The following is a 25551-nucleotide window of genomic DNA, read 5'->3' on the forward strand; positions in this document are numbered from 1 at the left end:
GAAACAGGGTGTCTTCAGTATGTTATCCATACATTAACACAACTCACCCCTAACAATTAAAATGTTTCCTTTTCATAATTCATTTTAAAGAATTGATGTTATGAGCGTTGCTGAAAGTCTACTCTGTTTTGTTCTTCTGGAGTTAGGATACAGTTGCCTCAATGCTGATCTGAGGTCAGTGTTGTATTTTTCCTCCTAATGGTCAAGGTCAGGAATTAGGGAGGGAAACCTTATCATAGATCTGTTACAGGGGTGACGTTCACCTCTGATTGTCAGCACTGCAATTGTTTTAAATTACTGTGAATTATTTTGACAACTTTAAATTGAGGCATATATAGTTACATATTTGACTCGTGTAGGGGCTATTGGATCGTGATAGTGAGAAATAAAGAGTTAATTTTGATAGTTACCCAGTCCTTATATGTGATTGGTCCAAAATTGAGAGCTGGGATTAGACAGCGCTGCCCTGCTAAATCTCGTAGTCGATGAAGTAGAGTCTACTGTAGATACAGATTGGATACAGACTTTAAAAACGATCTAACATTTCCAGTTTGTCGAGAAGTTAATTCAGCATTTTAATGGATACCTGTGTGTGATAAATGTACGCATTTGATGGTATGCTTTGTCTGATTGACAGTTTTTCCATATAGCCGATCTATGCTGAAAGGATATACAGTCATGCAGCGATCATTAATTATAGTGGTGGTTAAGAAAGCGCCGATGAAATCGGCCACTGTCAATAAATAAATGGAGACTGCGAGGACTTGTATGAGAATGGGTAACAAGTGTTCTATAAAGAGGCTGATACGAGGTTAACTTCATTCACTGGAAACTTCAGGTATGTCATTCATAAAAAACATTGTTGCGCAAAATATACAGGGCATATGACATTTTTCACACGATTAAATGGTTGGCAATAGTTCATAGAAATATGATTTATTTAATTTACTATAAAATAAGACATGATTGGCTGTTATCTATTGGTTGCTTACCTATATAGTTTTATGGATAAAATTACTATTCAATTAATTTGCCATGATGTGTAATTTTTAGATATGGTAAAATGTTATATACAGTAATTAATTAATGGAAATGGTGACAGTTATACAATATAATACAGTTGTGTTTCAGATAAGAAATATTCATTTTTTTATTTGTTGAAACATAAGGGTCAGTCTGTGAGGGCAGCATCACTTGAATGAGTGTGTGCCATATTGACCACAGATACAGAGCCTTCAGAAAGTTTTCATTCCCCTTGACTTATTCTTATTCTTATTTCTTTTTCCAGACTGAATTCAAAATGGGTTAAGTAGATTTTTTCTCTCTCACCCATCTACACATCTACAATACCCCATAATGGCAAAGTGACAAAAAAGTTTTGTTTGACATTTTAGCTCATTTATTAAAAATGAAATACAGAGCTATCTCATTTACATAAGTATTCACACCCTTAAATCAATACATGTTAAATCACCTTTGGCAGCAATTACAGCGGTTCGTTTTTCTGGGTAAATCTCTAAGAGCTTTGCACACCTGGATTGAACAACATGTGCACATTATTCTTTTAAAAATTCTTCAAGCTCTGTCAAGTTCGTTGTTTAATCATTGCTAGACAGCCATTTTCAAGTCTTGCCGTAGATTTCCAACATTCGATGTCGTCTTGGTAAGCAACTCTAGTGTCTATTTGGCCTTGTATTTTAGGTTATTGCCTTGCTGAAAGGTGAATTTGTCTCCCAATGTCTGTTTGGAAAGCAGACTGAACCAGGTTTTCCTCTATGGTTTTGCCTGTGCTTAGCACTATTTCGTTCGTTTTATCCTAAAACAAAATCCCTAGTCCATGCCGATGACAAGCATATCAATAACATGATTCAGCCACCATGCTTGATAATATGAAGAGTGGTACTCAGTGATGTGTTGTGTTTGGATTTGCCACAAACATACTGCTTTGTATTCAGGACATAAAGTACATTTCTTTGACACATTTTTTGCAGTTTTACTTTGGTACCTTATTGCAAACAAGATGAATGTTTTGGAATATGTTTTATTCTGTACAGGTTTCCTTTTCAGTCTGTCATTTAGGTTAGTATTGTGGAGTAACTTCAATGTTGTTGATCCATCTTCAGATATCCCCTATCACGTCTGTTAAACTTTGTAATAGTTTTAAAGTCACCATTGGCCTCATGGTGAAATCCCTGAGCCACGGCAGCAGCTTCTCTTCCCGTGGTCCAGCAAAATTAAGGCATATACCATTTTTTAAATATTACAATACATTTCACAACAGATTTCAGGCCTTTACGCTACTATCACATATCTACAACACAAAATACGTATATGTGTGTGTGCGTGTCTCTTCACCGTCTCCGCTGTTCCATTTTTATCCGTTTTTTTTTACTTATCTGATTTTACTACTTGCATGAGTTGCTTGATGTGGAATTAGAGTTCCATGTAGTCATGGCTCTATATAGTACTGTGCGCCTCCCATTGTCTGTTCTGGACTTGGGGACAGTGAAGAGACCTCTGGTGGCATGTCTTGTGCCGTATACAACGCGGTCTGAGCTGTGTGCTAGTAGTTTAAACAGACAGCTTGGTGCTTTCAACGTGTCAACACCTCTCACAAACACAAATAGCGATGAAGTCCATCTCTCCTTTACTTTGAGCCTGGAGAGATTGACATGCATATTATTGATGTTAGGTCTCCGTGTACATTTAAGGACCAGCAGTGCTGCTCTGATCTGGGCCAATTGTAACTGACTGCAGCTCTTTGTTGAGTGTTGCAATGATTTCACTTGCTGTGGTAGCTGATGTGTATAGTGTTGTGTCATCAGCATACATAGATACACAGGCTTTACTCAGAGCCAGTCGCAGGTCATTAGTAAAGATTGAAAAAGTAAGGGACCTAGACAGTTGCCCTGGGGCATGCCTGACTCTCTCTGGATTATTTTGGAGATGCTTCCATTAAAGAACACCCACCGTGTTCTGTTAGACAGGTAACTCTCGATCCACAATATAGCAGGGGTTGTAAAGCAGGGTATTGTGTGTAGGCCAGAGACACAAAATCTCAATTTAATCCATTTTAAATTCAGGCTGTAACACAGCAGAATGTAGAAAAAGTCAAGGGCTGTGAATACTTTCTCAAGGCATTGTATATATTGAATATAGATAAATATACTAACACAAAGGGTACATATGTTATTGTGTCAATCAATCACATGATTTTAAAAATGTGCATAGCTGCACTATGCGTTCTCATTTATAAGAGAAATCCCCATGCATTTCAATTCCATTATGGCAGAAACCAACAGCCATGACACATAACTGTGTCGGACTGGTTGGAGCATATATATTGTCCATATCATCTAACAAGGCAAACTGCTTTCCCTGGGGATGGATGTGAGTTCTACTGTGTGCACTAATACAAATCTGGAAGGCCTGAGTGTTTTTATATTTTTTGACCGTATGTCTTTTAGATTTGGGGAACATGAAGTTGTCTTCAGTCAGAATGGGAGTCGTCAAGGTCATGTTGCTCATCTTTTTGGCCATTCTGTTGTCTGACTGTGCAAGGGGTGAGTAACATCTTTGGGATATTTATTTTATTTTTCTTAACTTTACTACCTTTCTTTCTGCCTTTCTTTTCTCTTTCTTTCTTTCTTTCTTTCTTTCTTTCTTTCTTTCTTTCTTTCTTTCTTTCTTTCTTTCTTTCTTGCCTACACAGTAGGGTGCAATCGTTTTAGTGAAATATTAGTAGATAAATTGGTTAGTCTAAGTTAGTTTGACTGCTGTGGCCTTTTGTTTACACGGAGAAAAGCTCAGTTGGCTCTAACTTCTTTACACTAAGAAGTAAGAGGGAAAAAGTAGAACAAAAACTCTAAATAGAACCCAAAATCAACAGTGGGGAAGTAGCGAGAAAACCAACCCAACTCCCCCCTTCAGTGTGGGATCTCTTCAGTCATGGCCATACAGTATGTGTGTGTGACTGTGTGTGCATGCACCACAGCTAAACCAAACATACACATCCATCAGCTTCCCAGGGTGAAAGAACACAAATCAGTCCAGCTCTCCCAGGGTTGTTCCATCGATCAGACTGTCTCAGCATCACGTCTGTGTTTGTGTGTCTGTGTGTCTGTTTGTGTGTGATTCCCACAATCAGGGAGGAATAAGCCGGAAATCCGGAACCCTCCAACCAGGACTTCGGGAAAACCAGGAAAGGTGTTGAAAGTTCCCGGATTTTTGCAACCCTAACCATGACAGTGTCGTGTGCTATTGTTCAGACAACTGTCTGCATTGATTGAAATTGTTAGACAAATGCAGAATGCATTGTATAATTATGTGTATCATTTCCACAATATCACCTGTCATCAATGGCTGAAAATGTCCAGAACAGTTCAGTAGAGTTTGAAAGTCAAAGAAAATAAATCACCTTTTCAGTTAGAGCGCTTTGAAGCATTCACATAGACTTTTAGTGTGTTCTCCAGCCTCTTGAAGTGGTAAACCAGGCATCCTGTTCTATGCCTCTCTCCTTATTCTCAAACTCAGTATGGCAGCAAATGGAAGTAGAACCTGCATGTGGCTAACAGAGCATTGCAATACAGGGCAGGTGCGGGCCACTGCTGGGTTCGAGGGGGGCAGATTACATCTGGGATTACAGACAATGCCTTATTCACAGCAGGACAGGCGAGCCTTCGCGATGCTGCTAAAGTGAAAGTGAACAAGACGTGGAGGCTAAATAAGATTAGACAGGCAATTGTGTCTGTTTACAGATTTACACATGTCAGAGAAAGGATACAATTGCTGACTGCTGAGAGAAAAACAAGACATCCTAATCACACAGAGATTAACCAGTATATCAGCTAAAAAATAGTCATATCTAGTCTGCTTTTCATACTTTCTTTCTGAAAGTGATTGTAGAGGTGTGTACAAGTGTATTGTATCCAAGACAGAGAAAAATGAACATTTACTATTGCCAAACATCGTATTCTCCGTTTTAAGTGGCCATGTTTTCACATACACTGAGTATTACATTTAGAACACTTGTTCTATCCATGACATAGACTGACAAGGTGATTCCAGGTGAAGGCTATGATATTTTATTGATGTCACCTGTTAAATCCACTTCAATCAGTGTAGATGAAGGGGAGGAGACAGGTTAAAGAAGGATTTTTAAGCCTTGAGACAATTGAGACATGGATTGTGTATGTGAGCCATTCAGAGGGTGAATGGGCAAGACAAAATATTGTGTCTGTGAATGGGGTATGGTAGTAGGTCCAAGGTGCACCGGTTTGTTTGAAGAACTGAAACGCTGCTGGGTTTTTCATGCTCAACAGTTTGCCGTGTGTATCAAGAATGGTCCACCACCCAAAGGGCATCCAGCCAACTTGACACAACTGTGGGAAGTCAACATGGGCCATGTTGGAGTCAACATGGGCCAGCATCCCTGTGGAATGCAGTCGACACCTTGTAGAGTCTGTGCTCGACGAATTGAGGCTGTCTGAGGGAAAAGGGGAGGGGAGCGCGACTAAATATTAGGAAGGTGTTCCTAATGTTTGGGATAACCAGTGTATATTTTAGTTAATTACATGAAATAATTTAGTTAATTTAATGAAATAATCTATTGGACTAGGATTGTTAGGATTATTTAGGATTATTTTAATTGTCAAGCATACTGCACTGCAGGGGGAAATTAAGTCTCCAGAATTTGATTGGAAAGTGGACTGGACAATCCCTTTGAGAGAATGATGTGACCACAAGCTCCCAGTTATGACACAATGTGTTCCAAGTGTAACAACTTCACTGTTTAATATCCTATGAAATAAATGGTTTTGATTGGAAACATGGTTTTGTAGACAGAGTGTATCCTGGCTGTAAAACTGTCCCTATAAAAGTTAGCATCATTGATAAATGAAAATTAAATTATACAGGAGACAATCCTTTTGAGTTACGTGTGAAGATATAGTAACATATTGGAAGTGTTTAGCGGTTTTATCAGGTATTATATAAGCATTTAAACCTTTGCTAAGTCCAACTTAAAGAACACAAAATGATAATGAGCTTGCTGCTGTCAGTCACCTCACCATACAATATCTGATCATTTATCCCACTACGCCAGGCAAACCTAAGACACCCCCCAACCCCTCCCCTTGTGTTCCCCCGAGCAGCTGTAGGAGGTGCTCAATGATGCGTCCCAGCAGAGCTTCTAATGTGGTGACAGGACTGGGGACCCCTGTGGTATAGTAACTGGAATGCAGCAGCCGGGACATATGGACCTGCTGTGTGTTCTGCAGGCCTGCTCGGTGACAATGAGAGGATACAAGGTGTCCCTAGTACTTACCAGCATTCCCCCTCTCTCTGTCTGTCTGTATGTCTGTCTGTCTGTATGTCTGTCTCTCTCTCTCTCACACACACTCTCTCACACACACACACACACACACACACACACACACACACACACACACACACACACACACACACACACACACAGGAATTATCACATGGCTCTTATAGGAAACAGAATTGCAGTGACATCTATACAAATTGTGTACTTTGTTTGTAGGCGAAGCCAGTGATTTTTTGATGCAGACGAGTAAACTGAATCAACATGTCGCAAGTAGCATATTAGCTTGACATGAGAGTTTTTAACATCAGACAAATGTTTACTCATCTATACCTCCTGAGCCATCTGAATACATTTAGAGCATACAAACTGCTCAGCAACTCTTTTGGAAAATATACATTTTATAGGAGAGTTACATCCTGGTTTTATAACAAGAAAGTACTTTTGGATAAATTGTATGCCAAGGGCCTTTAAAATCACAAGGCCATTTGGCTCTCAGTCAGTTTTCCATTTCCTTTAAACATAATGAGGCTAGTTTCCCAGTAACCAAATACCCCAAAGTCATCTTATTTTTTGTAAATATGGCCCAAGTAGTAAGAAGGTAATGACACAGTGGTGTTCTGGCACATGAGCCCAGCTGGAGAAACAGAGGGAGAGTAGACCAAGGGGAGAGTGAGAGATGAGTGAGAGAAAGAGTGAGTGAGAGTGAGTGAGTGAGTGAGTGAGTGAGTGAGTGAGTGAGTGAGTGAGTGAGTGAGTGAGTGAGGAGAGAGAGAGAGGGGGGGGAACGAGAGAGAGAGAGAGAGAGAGATAGAGAGGGAACGAGAGAGAGAGAGAGAGAGCGAGAGGGAACGAGAGAGAGAAGAGAGAGGGTGGGGGGGGGGGTCTAAACAGTACTGTAAAATCTTTGCCATGTGTTTGAGTAGTCCCCTCTGAAAACACTTGATTTATAAATGACAAATAAAATCAGTGTCATCAGATTCGCCCATGAAACACCAGAACTTAAATGGAGCGGATTCAGCATAAACCCACCAACACCCACAGACTCACCCAACTCAGTGCTGTCCGACTGATTGACATGCCACCTCTGAACTCTGCGGGGTTCCCCATGCCACTTTATGACCAAACAACAACCACTGCTCGCTCGCCATACCCCTTACACATGTCTCCCTTCTCTCTCTCCAGACCCTCTCTCTGCATTTCCTCCCGTTTATTACCAGTGTAAAGCCAGAGGAAGTGAACTAAGTTAATGTGCTGTCATTAAAACAAGGCATGGAGCTGACCTTTACTCCCACCCACCCTCACTCAGCTCCCCAATAGCTCCTATTTACTGAGTCTGGGACTGGGTCTATTTGCAGAGAACAATGGGCAGATTATTACATGCACTGGTCCCCCCAGTCGGACATAGCAGCACTAATTAATTTTAAACACTCTTCATCCCTGTAGACTAAGTTTATTTGCAGTCTATTAGAGTGTACTGAAAACCAGGGACTCATTTTACTGAGGGGCTGCGATTTAGAGGTGCGTGAGAAGGAGTTACGAGAGGGAGCTACGCTCAGGGTTTCGTGTATAAGTGTGTCTTTATACGTATGTGTGTGTTTTATTAAGCACACAGCAATTGCTCTGTGAGAAGTTATGATAATGAGATACCCAAGGAGCAGAAATGAATTTAGAAACCCTAGAAGTATGAGTTACCAGCAGTGGTGTAAAGTACTTAAGTAAAAATACTTTAAAGTACTACTTTTTATTTTTTTTATTTAACTAGGCAAGTCAGTGAAGAACCCATTTTTATTTACAATGACGGCCTACCCCGGCCAATCCTGGATGACGCTGGGCCAATTGTGCGGCGCCCTATGGGACTCCCAATCACGCCCGGATGTGATACAGCCTGATGCAGCCTGTGATACTTAAGTCGTTTTTTTTGGTACATGTACTTTGCTATTTATATTTTTGACAACTTTTACTTTTACTTCACCACATTCCTAAAGAAAGTCATGTACTTTTTACTCCATACATTTTCCTTGACACCCAAAAGTACTCATTACATTTTGAATGCTTAGCAGGACAGAAAATGCTCCAATTCAAACACTTATCAAGAGAACATCCCTGGTCATCCCTACTGCCTCTGATCTGGCAGACTCACTAAACACAAACGCTTCGTTTCTAAGTGGTGTCTGGGTGTTGGAGTGTGCCCATGGCTATCCGTAAATTTAAAAAACTAGAAAATTGTGCCATCTGATTCGCTTAATGTAAGGAATTTTTATTATTTGTACTTTTACTTTTACTTGAGTCATTTTCTATTAAGGTATCTTTACTTTTACTCAAGTATGACAATTGGGTTCTGTTTTCACCACTGGTTACCAGCTACAGCAACACTTATTCCCTCTCCAATAGTTCCACCACTAATAGTTACTACTACATCAACTAGATTCAGCCGCGAGACGATATTTTGTTGAGCGGATGGTCGGGGGACCCGAACATAATTACAAATTATTTTGTAGACTGCAAATTGACCGCAAGAAGCTCAAACAGATATAATATTTGACTGAAACATAATAATTTCAAACCTTGCTTACATTTGTATACGATCACGTTTCTCTTTATTATGCATGGAAATACTTTGGAACAGATTTTTTAAATTAAAATCACTAGGAACTGATGTCCTGGTATTTTTACAGTATTTTATGTCCGGCATTGAAAATGGTAAAAAAAAAATATATATATATATATATATATACACAGTGGGGCAAAAAAGTATTTAGTCAGCCACCAATTGTGCAAGTTCTCCCACTTAAAAAGATGAGAGAGGCCTGTAATTTTCATCATAGGTACACTTCAACTATGACAGACAAAATGAGAAAAAAAATCCAGAAAATCAAATTGTAGGATTTTTTATGAATTTATTTGCAAATTATGGTGGAAAATAAGTATAAGTATTTATATTTTCTTGTTATTGTCCTCCCGGTTCTAACCCCTGCCTGACTCTGGACTTCTTTCCCGCCTGCCTGATCATCCTGCCTGCCCTGACCTTGATTCTGCCTGCCCTTCGGTACCTATTGGACTCTGATCTGGTTTTGACCTTTTTGCCTGTCCACGACCATTCTCTTGCCTACCCCTTTGGATTAATAAATATTGTAAGACTCCAACCATCTGCCTCCTATCTCTTCATCTGGGTCTTGCCTTGTGCCTTGATAATCTCCTTTGTTTTGTTGACGTTGAGTGAGAGGTTGTTTTCCAGACACCACACTCCCAAAGCCCTCACCTCCTCTCTGTTGGGTGTCTTGTCATCGTTGGTAATCAAGCCTACTACTGTTGTGTCGTCTGCAACCTTGATGATTAAGTTGGAGGCGTGCTTGGCCACGCAGTTGTCGTGACGTTGTATTAGTGAATATGTTGCTCATCGAATGATTAAAAGTTTCTAATTGCGTGATTAACTGAATCAAGCAATTATTAACTCATTAACCTGGGACACCATGGGAAAATAAGTTTTTATTGAGTTTCTATTTCCCAAATTAACTCAAAGAATATCAGAATATCGATTTTACAACAGCTGCTAATTAATCAGTTACCTCTACAATCTCGTTCTGAACGTCGTATAGTCCGTGAATCTGCACGGACCCGGGTCTCACCAATGAGTTCGTACCACACAAATCTTAGTTGAATATTTATTTACTAGAAAGCTAAAATGATGATAAAAGATACACATACACAAAAAAACACATTATTGGCTATTGATTAGAACTTAGTATAACGGGCCAACACACTATGCGCGTGTTACCCAAAATGGGGATTTAAAAGAGAGAGAAAAAGAGAATGTACACGAGAGAAATATACATTTGGGTGAATTTGTCAGCTATGCGTATTCTAACCCTAGCCTTGCCCCAAACTGCCACTCTTATGGGTCAGAATATAATGATATAATTACGTAGGGAAGGTCTCTGTGGATTCTCCGCGTGGACCGTTCAGGCTGCTCAATGACGCACTTCTCCGGTGCACCTCTCTGGTCGTCCTCACCATTTCAGTGTCCTTTTGGCTTAGGAGTCTGTTTCCTCGCCCTTGTTCTGGAAGGGCTCTTCGGAGGACAGACCGCTCTGTAGCTCAGAGCTCACAGCGTTGGAATGAAACAGTGTAGATACCACGATTCGATGGGAAGTGGAAGCTAGGTGGTTCGACTAAAATTCACCCGCTTAGACACAGCTACTCATCCGTAGCTTGGGTAGAAAAATATTATTTGTCTTCAAACTTGCGTTGCGTTTTGGGTTCGTTTACTTTTTAGACCTCGGCTGCAGCTTGGGTCACGTAGTCTCATCTGTACATTTTTTACTCACAGGTTTTACACCCTCGTGTCAGAAGTGGGCATAACCGCCTTTAGGGCCCTTCTCTGGGCGTACCAAGTTATGGGCAAGGTCTAGATTTTATTCAAATCCAATTTCACATTTCATCTTTACCAAAACATTCTCTTTGACTTGGACATTTTCCATACAACGTACAATGTATAAACATCAAACATATACTAGGTAAACTGTTGACGTTACAATGTTTTTGTAATAACGTCATCTATTAACCTTTAATAACAAAACAAAATGACATACATTTTAATATTCCATCTATCGTCATGACCACCATTGTGGCTGACGGAAACCATTGTTTTCCAAAGTCCCTTTATTTCATGTTTAATGTTCTGAGGCTGGTTCTCCATAGTAACAGGACAAAAGGAATTTGTCTGTGGCCTAAGATTTACCAGGGGCATGAGGGGTCATAAAAACCCCACAGCTTCAGACCCCCTAGATCTCTCCTCCTCTGTTGGGGTTGAGAGATAATCTGTAGGGTTGTGGTCTCCTGTAACCTGACCTGATCAGGACAGTCCCCCCCCCCCCTTTGGTGGTTCACCCTGGTAGGATTTCCGCAAGCTGCGGACCACCGCCAGAATGGACCTGGGAGGTCCGGCAGTGGCTCTGTGTTCCGGCCCGTCGTCCGGTTATCCCGGCTAGTGGACCTAGGCAGTAACTTGGCAGACGTTAACAACGCACAACACTCAGGCAATACATTGTTACATTTCCTCCCCAAACGAGAGGCATTGGGCTCTACTGCTTCCTAAGTGTCAAAGGAAATTAAACGAAAAATAATGTAATAAAAACATAAAGGTAAACAAAATGTGTCTACCACACCGTAATCATCTAATTTGGACTATGTTCTATATATGTCCAAGATCTTGGCTAAATGACTCTATCATGGCATTGTCTCTAATGTCATGTCTAGGGTGATCCTACTTGCAGGTGGGTAGTTAAGGCACTTGGGGAAATTTGGCCCCTGAAGGCCAAAGCTTACATTGGGCACATTACTGGGCTGACCTAACGAGTTCGGGAGAGGAGGTTGGGACTGGGCCCCTTAAGGGGGTTTCAGGATCTATTGCCAACTTTCCAAAAATCGGAATCGCTTCCGTCCCACGGGTGATCCTAGTATAAGACCTCATTAGGTCTTCCATTGCACGTGTGCGCCTGTGTACGTAGTAGGTGCACACGCCAAGGGAAATAAGACTAAGGATCATGGTAACAGTCAGGATATTGTCCGGTACGTCCAAGAGCGGGCGACAGACCAATCTTTTGGTCTGTAGTCAGTCGGGTCAACTAAAAGTGCCTCATCCAGTACGCTAAGATCAACAGTCATGGGTCCCTCGTACTGGATTTGGTTTTGAATGGCTTGTGGTAACTCAAGGGAATGTTTAGCAAAAGCATCCGTCATTTCAATCTCGGTGTCTATCCTGTCGTCGGGAAGTTGGTATAGAGCGAGGTCTATGTGAACAATCGCCCCCTCTGGCACCTTAACAAAAACAGTCTGGTTGGGGAGGTTCATTGGGTGATGGAGTCATGGCGTTCGTAAGTCATAGTGGCGGATGCGAACGGTGTGTTGACCAACCATCGGTTCCCTACCACCTCCACTTGTGTGGTGGTGGCCCCATCCCTGGCTGTTAGTTTGGCTCTACAGCGTTCTTCGCTGGTGATAGCTTTAATACCACAAATACGCTCAGTGTTATCCCTGACAAACGGTTTGCTAGGACAGAGGTAGTGGACATCTTTGGTTAGAGTACACATTAACAGGTTAGGGGTGAGATAGAAATCTGGGTTGTTTTCCTGGTAAGCTACAACTGGGGGCGTGGCAATCTTTACATGGGTACTGTCTCGCCAAAATCCTACATTGAGAACTGTTTTCAATCTATAGATGTTCTCCAGTTCAACAACCGACAATGTAAGTAGAAATCCCACTTCATTACGATCAACATCAACTTGTATTGGGATGGCCGACCCCAGACTATAGACCAAATGTGACTGTAATGGCCTTATCGTGGTTGAAGTAGCTGAGGTCAATATGTTGTGCACCATTGAGAGGGGCACTAGATATGAGGGATTCTATTCATGGCCAAGTGGTCCATAGAAGAGCTAATTTCACAGAGAAAATCTTCCAGTAACAATCGAACCAATTGGACATGGGCATAGTCATGGTTCATGACCTCTGCTAGCTTTCCTACAGACAGGATAGTTTTGTTCAGGAGAGTAGCGTGTGTGTTGACCACCAGAATAGTGTCCTGGAGAGACTTGGTTGGTTGTGGTCTCCTGTAACCTGACCTGATCAGGACAGTCATGACACAGTCATGGGTGAACAGGGAGTACAGGAGGGGGATGAGCACGCACCCTTGTGGGGCCCCAGTGTTGAGGATCAGCGGAGTGGAGGTGATGTTTCCTACCTTCACTGCCTGGGGGTGGCCCTTCAGGAAGTCCATGACCCAGTTGCACAGGGTGGGGTTCAGACCCAGGGCCTCGAGCTTAATGATGAGCTTGGAGGGTATTATGGTGTTGAATGCTGAGCTATAGTCAATGAACACCATTCTTACATAGGTATTCCTCTTGTCCAGATGCGATAGGGCAGTGTGCAGAGTGATGGCGATTGCATCGTCTGTGGATCTATTGGGGCGGTAAGAAAATTGAAGTGGGTCTAGGGTGGCAGGTAAGGGAGAGGTGATATGATCCTAGTCTCTTAAAGCACTTCATGATGACAGAGGTGAGTGCTACGGGGCGATCTTCATTAAGTTCAGTTACCTTTGAATTCTTGGGTACAGGAACATTGGTGGCCATCTTGAAGCATGTGGGGACAGCAGACTGGGATATGGAGAGATTGAATATGCCCGTAACACACCAGCCAGTTGATCTGCTCATGTTCTGAGGATGCGGCTAGGGATTCTGTCTGGGCCAGCAGCCTTGCAAGGGTTAACACTTCTAGGGTTTCTGGGATGATGGTGTTGGTATGAGACATGAACAGCCTTCCAAAGCACTTCATGGCTACAGATGTGAGTGCTACAGGTCGGTAGTCATTGAAGCAGGTTACCTTGGTGTTCTTGGGCACAGGGACTATGGTGGTCTGCCTGAAACATTTAGGTTTTAAAGACTTGGTCAGGGACAGGTTGAAAATGTCAGTGAAGACACTTGCCAGTTGGTCAGTACATGCTCTGAGTACACGGCCTGGTAATCCGTCTGGCTCTGCGGCCTTGTGAATGTTGACCTGTTTAAAGGTCTTACTTAATGGCCGCTCTAATTAGCATTCTGATGGAATCTCAATGATTTATTTATTGTCTGCTCCCATTCACTGTTGTTATTCTCAGCTGTATGGAAATTGGTAGAATAAAGTGTGAATAGGATTGTTTATAATCTGCCTGTCATATGAAGGTTTGTCTGTGTAGGCCTACATCATGTTTGGCTCTGGGTGGGTGTGACTTCAGGCCACACACTCTATCCCTGCTGGGTGAATGGAGTGATAGACAGACAAAATGGATTCGTGGTGCCCTACTTAACCCATACTGATCTCATAGAGTAGTTTACAATGGACCAGAGAGCTGGTCTGATTGACATGTCATCATTCAAACGGTATTCACCTGCATGTGTTTTTTGGTTTGATTGTTTGAGATTAACAAAACATAGTTTCCTTCGATTCAATATTGGAATTGAGGGATATTTTATTAAATCCTCCACCCACTGGTCTCGAAGTTGTAGAATGTCATAGTATCACTATAACAAACAATAAGAGTTCCAAGCTCCAGCTGCATATTTCCCTGTAGATATGGAGGGCATGGCTGCTGTGTTACACCCTTGGGCAGAAAGAGGGGCTGTAGCCATTGGGAGGGAGGGAGCCCGGAGGTGGGTGTTAGGGGACGCCCTGTGAGACCCTTACAAGTGACCTTACAATAACATTTCAGCTACGCAGTGGGAAGTGTTTATCTTGCGCAACCTCTCCTTTCTCAGCCTCTTTGTCGCCCTCCCCTCCTCCCCTCCTCTCCTCCTCTCTATTTTCTATTTTCTTTCGAGGAGTGGAGAGCCCCCTCACACCTCTGTTTCACAGCTGTTCTCTCAGTCACTCAACAAACGAAACGTTGAGAATCTGAAGCCTCTCACCCCTCAACAGGAGACAGAGAGTCTCATTTTCCTGTAGATGTTAGCGTGTGGATTTATGCTGGGGACTGGGGTTTCTATGCAGCTGTGCACAAGGCAGATTTCAGAGCTCTCCCTCTCTCTGCCCCTTTGCTTTCTCCCTCTTTTAGGCAGGTATAGACTTCTCATTTTGCCCATATAAGGGGATGTTTTAAGCATTATATTGCTCATCTTGTAATCTTGTATGCTGATCTTGCCACAGCCTTCTTTAGTTGATGATTAATTTTCTTCTTAGTTATCAGAATTACAAATCACTGGGATATCTCTTGAAAATGTTCTGAAAATGAATGGCATCTCACAAGTTTATATTTATACTCCAGCACAACAGAACAATACGATGCATGGAGCAAAACCCACTACACGCAGTTACTGATTAAATATCCTCCCTAGGTCCTCTCCTAAAATCCTCCCTAGGTCCTCTCTTAAAATCCTCCCTAGGTCCTCTCCTCTCAGAGGTATTCACTGGAAATCACCCGCAGTTCTGACTCCTTTCCCCCCCTCCAACCTCTCCCCTGCCTCCCCTTCCACGCCTTTTGTTCTGCACTTAAAAGGTTGATTGAAATGTTATGGTGGCAACAGCGATGCCTTGCTGGGTCAAAAGAAAGCAGAGCCAAGGGATGGCTGGGATAACAAGGGCTGAATGAGGCCTCCACAGCTTCCACCATACCCCCCTGCTCTGATCAACATCCCTCTCTGCCCCACTCGCAGTTGGCCTCTGATGGGCGTCAATGAGGCCCAGCATGGATTTTTTCCTTTTCACTCAGAATTCTCACTGTTTTACTTTGGGAATTATTTTTAGAATTCGCAAGTTCTATTCTGTACGCAGTGTCTGCAGTGTCTCTTGTGCCTTTGTTAATTGGGGAATGTTGTCGTAGTATGTCAGAAATTGAGTTCTGATGGGGGAGACTGTTGGAGTGGAATTTGCTACAATGCCAAATATCACCCTACTGTAATTGTTGAAATTCTTTATTTTTAATATCGATCATCACTCTCAGGAACCAAAAGTACCAATGTAGGTTCTTAATTTGACCAGTATTGTTAAAGCAAAATAATCTTGCAGCAACATAATTTTAACATTTAGTCCATAATGTTGGTTGATCGGTGGTTAGGCTATTAGCTGGCCAAAATTAGACTACATGAAATGTGCAATACTGTTGATATAACCATGTGTTGGTGCGAGTTCTCAATGCATTTATGTCTATCTTGAAGCTCATCTCAGCAATAAAAGAGTGATCAAATTAAGATCCTACATCTGTAAGGAACCCTTTTTGTTGTGAACTTTATATATACGTAAGGGACCCACTTAACGATGAATGGTTTACGATGAATGGAAAAATATGTACAGCTTTGACATGAAGAATAGAGGAGACTGGGGACAGGAGAGGAAAATGTTTCAGAAGCTGAGAGTATGATCTGTCATATTTTATAGTTGGGCTACTGCTGTTCCAGCCTGGAATTCTGCACCCTGCAGTGAAACTGATTTGATTTCCTCATGCACAGGGATGTGATTTTATGCTCTGGCTACAGCTTTGGGCCAGGATGCACTTGGGGTGAGGGGGACTGGCTTACACATGGATATTTTTTGGGAGGATTCCTTACCAGGCTTGGTATTTGGTATTTTATTGGGATCCCCATTAGCTGTTGCGAAAGCAGCCGCTACTCTTCCTGGGGTCCACACAAAACATAAAACATGACATAATACAGAACATTAACAGACAAGAACAGCTTAAGGACAGAAGTACATTTATTTAAAAAATATATATTTCACCTTTATTTAACCAGGTAGGCCAGTTGAGAACAAGTTCTCATTTACAACTGTGACCTGGCCAAAATAGAGAAAAGCAGTGTGACACAAACAACACAGAGTTACACATGGGATAAACAAACATACAGTCAATAACACAATAGAAAAGTCTATATACAGTGTGTGCAAACTTAGTAAGATTAGGGAGGTAAGGCAATAAATAGGCCATAGTGGCGAAATAATTACAATTTAGCAATTAAACACTGGAGTGATAGATGTGCAGAAGATGAATGTGCAAGTGGAGATACTGGGGTGCAAAGGAGCAAAACATAAATCCAATATGGGGATGAGGTAGTTGGGTGGGCTATTTACAGATTGGCTATGTTTAGATGCAATGATTGGTAAGCTGCTCTGACAGCTGATGCTTAAAGTTAGTGAGGGAGATATAAGTCTCCAGCTTTAGGGATTTTTGCAATTCGTTCCAGTCATTGGCAGCAGAGAACTGGAAGGAAAGGCGACCAAAGGAGGAGTTGGCTTTGGGGGTGACCAGTGATATATACCTGCTGGAGCACATGCGATGGGTGGGTGCTGCTATGGTGACCAGTGAGCTGAGATAAGACGGGGCTTTGCCTAGCAAATACTTATAGATCACCTGGAGCCAGTGGCTTTGGCGACGAATATGAACCGAGGGCCAGCCAACGAGAGGATACAGGTTGCAATGGTGGGGGCTTCGGTTACAAAACGGATGGCACTGCGATAGACTACATCCAATTTTCTGAGTAGATTGTTGGAGGCTATTGTGTAAATGACATCGCCGAAGTCAAGGATCGGTAGGATAGTCAGTTTTACGAGGGTATGTTTGGCAGCATGAGCGAAGGATGCTTAGTTGCGAAATAGGAAGCAGATTCTAGATTTAATTTTGGATTGGAGATGCTTAATGTGAGTCTGGAAGGAGAGTTTACAGTCTAACCAGACACCTAGGTATTTTGTAGTTGTCCACATATTTTCTTAGTCAGAACTGCCCAGAGTAGTGATGCTGGATGGGCGGGCAGGTGTGGGCAGCAATCGGTTGAAGAGCATGCATTTAGTTTTGCTTGCATTTAAGAGCAGTTGGAGGCCACGGAAGGAGTGTTGTATGGCATTGAAGCTTGTCTGGAGGTTTGTTAACACAGTGTCCGAAGAAGAGCCAGAAGTATACAGAATGGTATCGTCTGCGAATCACCAGCAGCAAGAGCGACATCATTGATTTATACAGAGAGAAGAGTCGGCCCGAGAATTGAACCCTGTGGTACCCCCATAGAGACTGCCAGAGGTCCGGACAACAGGCCCTCCGATTTGACACACTGAACTCTATCAGAGAAGTAGTTGGTGAGCCAGGCGAGGCTGTCATTTGAGAAATCAAGGCTGTTGAGTCTGCCGATAAGAATGCGGTGATTGACAGAGTCGAAAGCCTTGGCCAGGTTGATGAATACGGCTGCACAGTATTGTCTTTTACCGAAGACGGTTATGATATCGTTTAGGACCTTGAGCGTGGCTGAGGTGCACCCATGACCAGCTCTGAAACCAGATTGCATAGTGGAGAAGGTACGGTGGGATTCAAAATGGTCGGTGATCTGTTTGTTGACTTGGCTTTCGAAGACTTTAGAAAGGCAGGGTAGGATAGATATAGTTCTGAAACAGTTTGGGTCAAGAATGTCACCCCCTTTGAAGAGGGGGATGACCGCGGCAACTTTCCAATCTTTTGGGACCTCAGACGATACGAAAGAGAGGTTGAACAGGCTAGTACTAGGGGTTGCAACAATTGCGGTAGATCATTTTAGAAAGAGAGGGTCCAGATTGTCTAGCCCAGCTGATTTTCCAGCTCTTTCAGAACATCAGCTATCTGGATTTGGGTGAAGGAGAAATGGGGAGGCTTGGGCAAGTTGCTGTGGGGGGTGCAGAGCTGTTGACTGGGGTAGGGGTAGCCAGGTGGAAAGCATGAAATTCTCGATTATCGTAGATTTATCGATGGTGACAGTGTTTCCTAGCCTCAGTGCAGTGGGCAGCTGGGAGGAGGTGCTCTTATTCTCCATGGACTTTACAGTGTCCCAGAACTTTTTGCCGTTTGTGCTACAGGATGCAAATTTCTGTTTGAAAAGCTAGCCTTTGCTTTCCTAACTGCCTGTGTATATTGGCTCCTAACTTCCCTGAAAAGTTTCATATCGCGGGGGCTGTTCGATGCTAATGCAGTACGCCTCAGGATGTTTTTTGTGCTGGTCAAGGAAAGTCTGGAGTGAACCAAGGGCTATATCTGTTCTTAGTTCTACATTTTTTGAATGGGTCATGCTTATTTAAGATGGTGAGGAATGCACTTTTATAGAATAACCAGGCATCCTCTACTGACAAAATGAGGTCAATACCCATGAACTGTCAGTACATGAATTGCAAATTGGCCATTAGCTGAATTTGCTGATTGTGTGTGATTTCCGTGTCCGTCTAAGTTACGTAATAATTTTTTTGTGCATCACGTTCACTTTGCAAATGTATTTCTGCAGGTGCTTTGGTAAAGGGACTGTGTGACTCCATGTGTGAGGTTGGTGAATGAAGGAAACAGAGACAGATCAAATAAAGAGAGATAGAGACAGACTGGCAGACAGAGATGGATAGTGTAGTGACCTTTGTAGGGAAGACCTGTAAGATGAACCGGTAAAGCGGTGAACAAATTGTCACTGTGGAAGGGCGGGTACCTCCGGGAAATGACAGGCACAACAGCTCCACGATGACAGATTGATTTCAGACAATATTCCTGGATTGTCAAGAGGCCCCATGGCTGTCAGTAGGAGCTTTTCGAACTCCCCCATCCCGTCTGCCTATCTGTTTCTCTCGTCTTTACTCTCTCCCTCTGTCTCGTCTGTGTCTCCCCCCTTTCTTCCTCTCCTACCCTCTCCTCTGCCCCCCTCCCCATTTACTCCCATCCCTGTCTGAATTGTCCCTTTCTACCCAGACATTGCTGTTACATCCCATTCTGTCATTGGCTCTCTCTGTGTAAAGGCCTGGCTGACAAAGGCGCTGGTGTAAAACGCTTCATTGTGTCATGTGGAGGAGACGGTGATCCTCAGAACGTACAGTAACAGGGGTGTAGGGTTCCTGCTGGGTGCAGCTAATGGAGGGGCACACACACAGGGCCAGGGTACAGTATGGGTCACCACACACAGATCTTCTATGGGCCCCCTCTGACCTCAGATACAGACACACACTGCTGGTGCTGCTGATGAAATCAGCCTTGTTTACTAGACAGGCCTAGTGGTTAGACAGGCCTAATGGTTAAACAGGCCTAGTGGTTAAACAGGCTTAGCAGTTAGACAGCCCTAATGGTTAGACAGGCCTAGTTGTCAGACAGCCCTAATTGTTAGACAGCCCTAGTGGTTAGACAGGCCTAGTGCTTAGACAGGCCTAGTGCTTAGACTAGCCTAGTGCTTAGAAAGGCCTAATGGTCTAATGGTTAGAACTTTTGGTGTTCTAGTAGTTAGGGAAGGACCAGTTGTACAGATCTCTATCTCCATATGGCTTTCAGGAACTGTTGACTTGTTGATAAAGGAGGAAGACTATGACCTAACCAACAGACCCAATCAGTTGACTGCAGATTAAATAGTGTTGGCCATGCTTGAGACCCATGTTGGAATGCAGGGGAGTGGCAGAGTACACAGACAGAGACAACCTCTATATTGACTGTCAGGGCCCATGAAGCACCAAAGAATACAAACCCTGCAGCTAGAGAAGGGAAGAGAGCAGGCAGAAAAACAACCTGCCAGGGTTGTCAGACTGATTTCTGAGGAGGAAGGAGTATTAGTTCAAACCTAATTAGGAGTTTATTTTATTGTTTTTTTTGTTGTTGCTTTTTGCCACTTTTTTGATATCCAATTGGTAGTTACAGTCTTGTCCCATCACTGCAACTCCCGTACGGACTTGGGAGAGGCGAAGGTCGAGTGTCATGCGTCCTCCGAAACACGACCCTGCCAAGCCGCACTGGTTCTTGACACACTGCTCGCTTAACCCGGAAGCCAGCCGCACCAATGTGTCGGAGGAAACACCGTCCAACTGGCAACTGTGTCAGGGTGCATGCGCCTGGCCCGCCACGGGAGTCGCTAGAGAGCAATGGGACAAGGTAATCCCGGCCGACCAAACCCTCCCCTAACCCGTAAAAGCTGGGCCAATTGTGCACCGCCTCATGAGTCTCCCTGTATTGACTCCTCAAGCACTGAGGACCGCTGCACCACTCGGGAGGCCCAAAGGGGTTTAATCTTTAACCCACTGTGGTTGGTCAGGTAGACAGATTGACGTACAGATGAATAACTCTATCTATGTGTCTGTATTGGTGTGGGGGAGGCCACAATAATTCGACATGTTTCGCTCCTCTCCAATCATCTGACAAGCATAGCAATAAACAGGTGCACATATGCCCTCTACTGTCCCCCCATCCACACGCACAGAGAGAGAGAAAATAGTTTTTCTGTTTTAATGTGTCATGTGCCAGAGGCTGAGCCCAGACCAGACCAGGGTGCAGGGAGCAGGGTGTGAGATTGTTGACATTCCTGGTTACTGCCGCCTGGACCCTCCTAATCCCCTTCACTCCCTCCAACTCTCCTCTACGCGTCCCTACGAGCTGTGTGTTCAAGGACGCCTCACTGCCATCTTAGCCTCGGCTCTCTAAATCAACCTCTCTCTTACTTTAACCCTCACCCTACTCCTCTCTTTCTAACTTCTCTTCCATTTTCTCTCTCCATCTTTAACTCCCCCTCTGTGATCCTCTCTCTCACTGCCCTCCAATCTCTTCCTAACCTCTCTCTTGCCCTTCTCCCACTCCCTCCCTCTCTCTCTCCCTCCTTCCCTCTCCTCTGATAAGTACCCCTAAGCACACTCTCTGCTCCTGTGTGTGCACCATGCTGTGGGCTAATGGAGTGAGATAAAGCTGCGTGGCGTAGTGAATGGCACTCACTGTGCTCTCCGTGACACACCAGGCCTTTGCACATACTCAGATGAGCAGTAAAGCAATGCTTCATAAACAAATGTGCTCTCTGTTATAGTATTGATATTCAGCACAACATATATATGGCTATGTCCAAAGGGGTTAACATTTCCATTTGTTCCGGCATTCAATGCATGCTTTTTCAAATTAACCTGTTAAAAGCTATATAGCACCAGTAATTGTTATTGATACATGGTTCTCATGCACAGCTACAGTCACTCAGACAGGATGGCAGAGTATAGCGGATATGTGATAATGTCCTTGGTCCAGTGGTCCAGTGGTCCTGTGGTGATTGCAGCATGGACCCTGGCATACATACACACACTTCTCCCCTCAGCAGCAGCTGCGGCTGGTAGAAGGCCTTCAAGCCTAGTGAAATGTAGCAGCTCAGAGTTCAAAGGCTCCACAGTAGGGCCTGTTAGAAGTATGCTGTGTGATGGAGATGTTTCCAGAAGCTTTATGACGCTGGACTCATTTCTGCCTTTTTTCCTGTTTGTTTGATGGAGCCTGCAGGAGCCTGTTATTCTGCATGGGGCCATAGGAGGGGAAGCGGAGGCTGAACTTTATAATTGTCAGACCAAGCTTCCTCTCAGCTTTGAAGTGGCAGCAGTTGTATTTCAATTCATTAACATTGATAACATAGATTGGCAGGAGCATTCTCTCTCTCCCTCTCCCTCTCTTTGCATAGTCTCATGCCACCTAATAGCTCTTACTCTCCTGGTATTCCCACCACTGTACCTGTGGCTATTCAGCCCACATCAGATGGTGCCGAAGAAAGCCTTATTGCCCCCCCCCCCCCCCCCCCCACCACCAGGTGTTGTCTTACCCTTCTCTTATCTATTGATTGGAGAGGTGAAAGGGTCAAATAAAAGGTATTGATTACCAGACGAAGTGAAGTTGGTGGGCAGGGTGTCTGGGGTTGATAAGAAAAGACAGCATTCTTTACCCACTGCTGTCAGAAAACCCTCCCTCTGTCTCTGTCTCTCCTTCTCTCTCTCTGCCCTCCCCTTTCACCCTATCACCCCCCCCCCCCCCCCCCCCCCCGCCTCTCTTTCTCTCTGTCACCTGGCATCTATTCTTGAGTCGCCAGGGTGTCCCTTTCTCTGAATGATCTTTATCTGTGCTTGTGAAATGTATAGCCCAGCCTGGCGCAGCAGTGGTCTCAGGACAGAAGCTCTGGCCTTTCACACACTCCCCATGCCATGATGACTACCTCACCTTTTCCCAACACTCAACCTCTAAAGTCTCAAGTAAAGCCGCTGGTCCTGGGTTCGGTTTCTTGTTTTCATTTATTTATTTATTTCCATATCCACCTTCCTTTTTCTTCCTCCTGATTTGGCTGGCTTGGATAGATTAAATGTGTGTAACATGCTATCCCACTGTTTTTTTGTAATATAAAAGTTTCCCTGAGGTTTTAAGAGATTTATAGTAAGATGATATTTCCCTTGAACCACAGCTTCCACTGAACACTGATGCCGCTGGGCAGTTAGTGAAGACTGATGCCTGCCCCTGTCTGGAGACTGGTATGCTTCACTAAGGAAACAGACAAGCAGTAGTGAGGAGGAGAAATGCCTCTCACTCACTGATCCAGAACAGGGCGTGACTAGGGGGTGATCTAGTATAGATATTTCTATGTGGGTGCTAATATGGTTCCCAATTAGAGGCAGCTGTTTATCGTTGCCTCTGATTGGGGATCATATTTAGGTAGGTTGTTTCCCCACCTGCATTTGTGGGATATTATTTTGTGTTTTGTGCATGTGCACCACGTAGTCACGGTTCATTGTGAGTTGAGTTGATTTGATTTATTGTTTTGTTTTGCTAAGTTTCACTTTATAATAAATATGTGGAACTCAACGTCCGCTGCGCCTTGGTCCGTCTCTACACACGACCGTTGCAACAAGAGTGGTTTAATACTTTCAAATGGTTAACGTTAGGATTGGTGAGAGTAAAGCTGATTTTGGATCAGTGTTTCTGAACAATGTCTTGCTAGAGTCAAAATATTGAATCTCATCAATGTTGAATCTCTGTCAGTGGCTCATGGTGTTTAAGAGAAAATGGTTTTGTTTATGCATAATCAAATAACATTCTGCTCAGACACCCATACATACCCCACACGACATGCCATCTGGGATCTCTCTTACTCAAGCAAACAGCAAAAGGACCTTTAAAAAACAGATTAAACAACATCTCATGGAACGAGGGGACAAAAACACACACACACACACAATTGTTTTGTTCTATTGTTTGTATATTGTTATAGTTTACATTTGTGTGACTCTCCTTGTCTCTCAGTGAATCAGTGTTTTGTTACTTGAGTTTTTGTAGACCCCAGGAAGAGTAGCTACTGCTTCTGAAAAAGCTAATGGGGATCAAATAAACCGATAAATGGAGAGGAAATACTTTTGAGTGGGTGAGTTAGTGTAGTACAAAGTAGAGATCGACCGATTATCATTTTTCAACGCTGATACCGATACCGATTATTGGAGGACCAAAAAAAGCCGATACCGATTAATCGGCCGATTAAAGAAAAATGTTTTAAGTATTTGTAATGACAATTACACCAATACTGAATGAACACTTATTTTAACTTAATATAATACATCAATTAAATCAATTTAGCCTCAAATAAAATGAAACATGTTCAATTTGGTTTAAATAATGCAAAAACAAAGTGTTGGAGAAGAAAGTAAAAGTGTAATATGTGCCATGTAACAAAGCGTGCCATGTAAAAAAACGTCTAAGTTCCTTGCTCAGAACATGAGAACATATGAAAGCTGGGGGTTCCTTTTTTAACAGGAGTCTTCAATATTCCCAGGTAAAACGTTTTAGGTTGTAGATATTATAGGAATTATAGGACAATTTCTCTCTATACGATTTGTATTTCATATACCTTTGACTATTGGATGTTCTTATAGGCACTTTAGTATTGCCAGTGTAACAGTATAGCTTCCGTCCCTCTCATCGCCCCTACCTCAGCTCAAACCAGGAATACATCAACAACAGCCACCCTCGAAGCAGCATTACCAGTCGCTCCATAAAAGCCGCGGCCCTTGCAGAGCAAGGGGAACAACCACTCCAAGCCTCAGAGCGAGTGACGTTTGAAACGCTATTAGCGCACACCCTGCTAACTAGCTAGCCATTTCACATCGATTACACCAGCCTAATCTCGGGAGTTGATAGGCTTGAAGTCATAAACAGCTCAATGCTTGAAGCACAGTGATGAGCTGCTGGCAAAACGCACGAAAGTGCTGTTTGAATGAATGCTTACGAGCCCGCTGGTCCCTACCATCACTCAGTCAGACTGCTCTATCAAATCATAGACTTAATTGTAACATAATAACACACAGAAATACGAGCCTTTGGTCATTAATATGGTCGAGTCCAGAAACTATCATCTCGAAAACAAGACGTTTATTCTTTCAGTGAAATACGGAACCGTTCGGTATTTTATCTAACGGATGGCATCCCTAAGTCTAAATATTCTTGTTACATTGCACAACCTTCAATGTTATGTCATAATTACATAAAATTCTGGCAAATTAGGTGGCCCAAACTGTTGCATATACACTGACTCTGCGCGCAATGAACGCAAGAGAAGTGACACAAATTCACTTGGTTAATATTGCCTGCTAACCTGCATTTATTTTCGCTAAATATGCAGGTTTAAAAATATATACTTCTGTGTATTGATTTTAAGAAAGGCATTGATGTTTATGGTTAGGTACACATTGGAGCAAGACAGTCCTTTTTTGCGAATATGCACCGCATCGATTACATGCAACAAAGGACACGCTAGGTAAACTAGTAATATCATCAACCCTGTGTAGTTAACTAGTGATTATGATTGATTGTTTTTTATAAGATACGTTTAATGCTAGCTAGCAACTTACCTTGGCTTCTTACTGCATTCGTGTAACAGGCAGTCTCCTCGTGGTGGTTAGAGCGTTGGACTAGTTAACTGTAAGGTTGCAAGATTGAATCCCCGAGCTGACAAGGT

General features: G+C 43.1%; 1 protein-coding gene across 1 annotated transcript in view; it reads left to right on the forward strand.

Annotated features, from left to right (window-relative positions):
* The first annotated feature begins 425 nt into the window (after window positions 1-425).
* The window catches only part of LOC110505613 (fibroblast growth factor receptor-like 1), a 54181-nt gene continuing 29055 nt past the window's right edge, over window positions 426-25551 (forward strand). The window contains exons 1-2 of the mRNA XM_021584943.3: window positions 426-838; window positions 3468-3563. Coding sequence (XP_021440618.2) covers window positions 3479-3563 — 85 coding nt within the window. The 5' untranslated portion in view covers window positions 426-838; window positions 3468-3478. The remainder of the gene's footprint in view (window positions 839-3467; window positions 3564-25551) is intronic.

Source organism: Oncorhynchus mykiss, chromosome 25 (genome assembly GCF_057628025.1).
Source record: "Oncorhynchus mykiss isolate SJ-2025 chromosome 25, ASM5762802v1, whole genome shotgun sequence".
Taxonomy (NCBI): domain Eukaryota; kingdom Metazoa; phylum Chordata; class Actinopteri; order Salmoniformes; family Salmonidae; genus Oncorhynchus; species Oncorhynchus mykiss.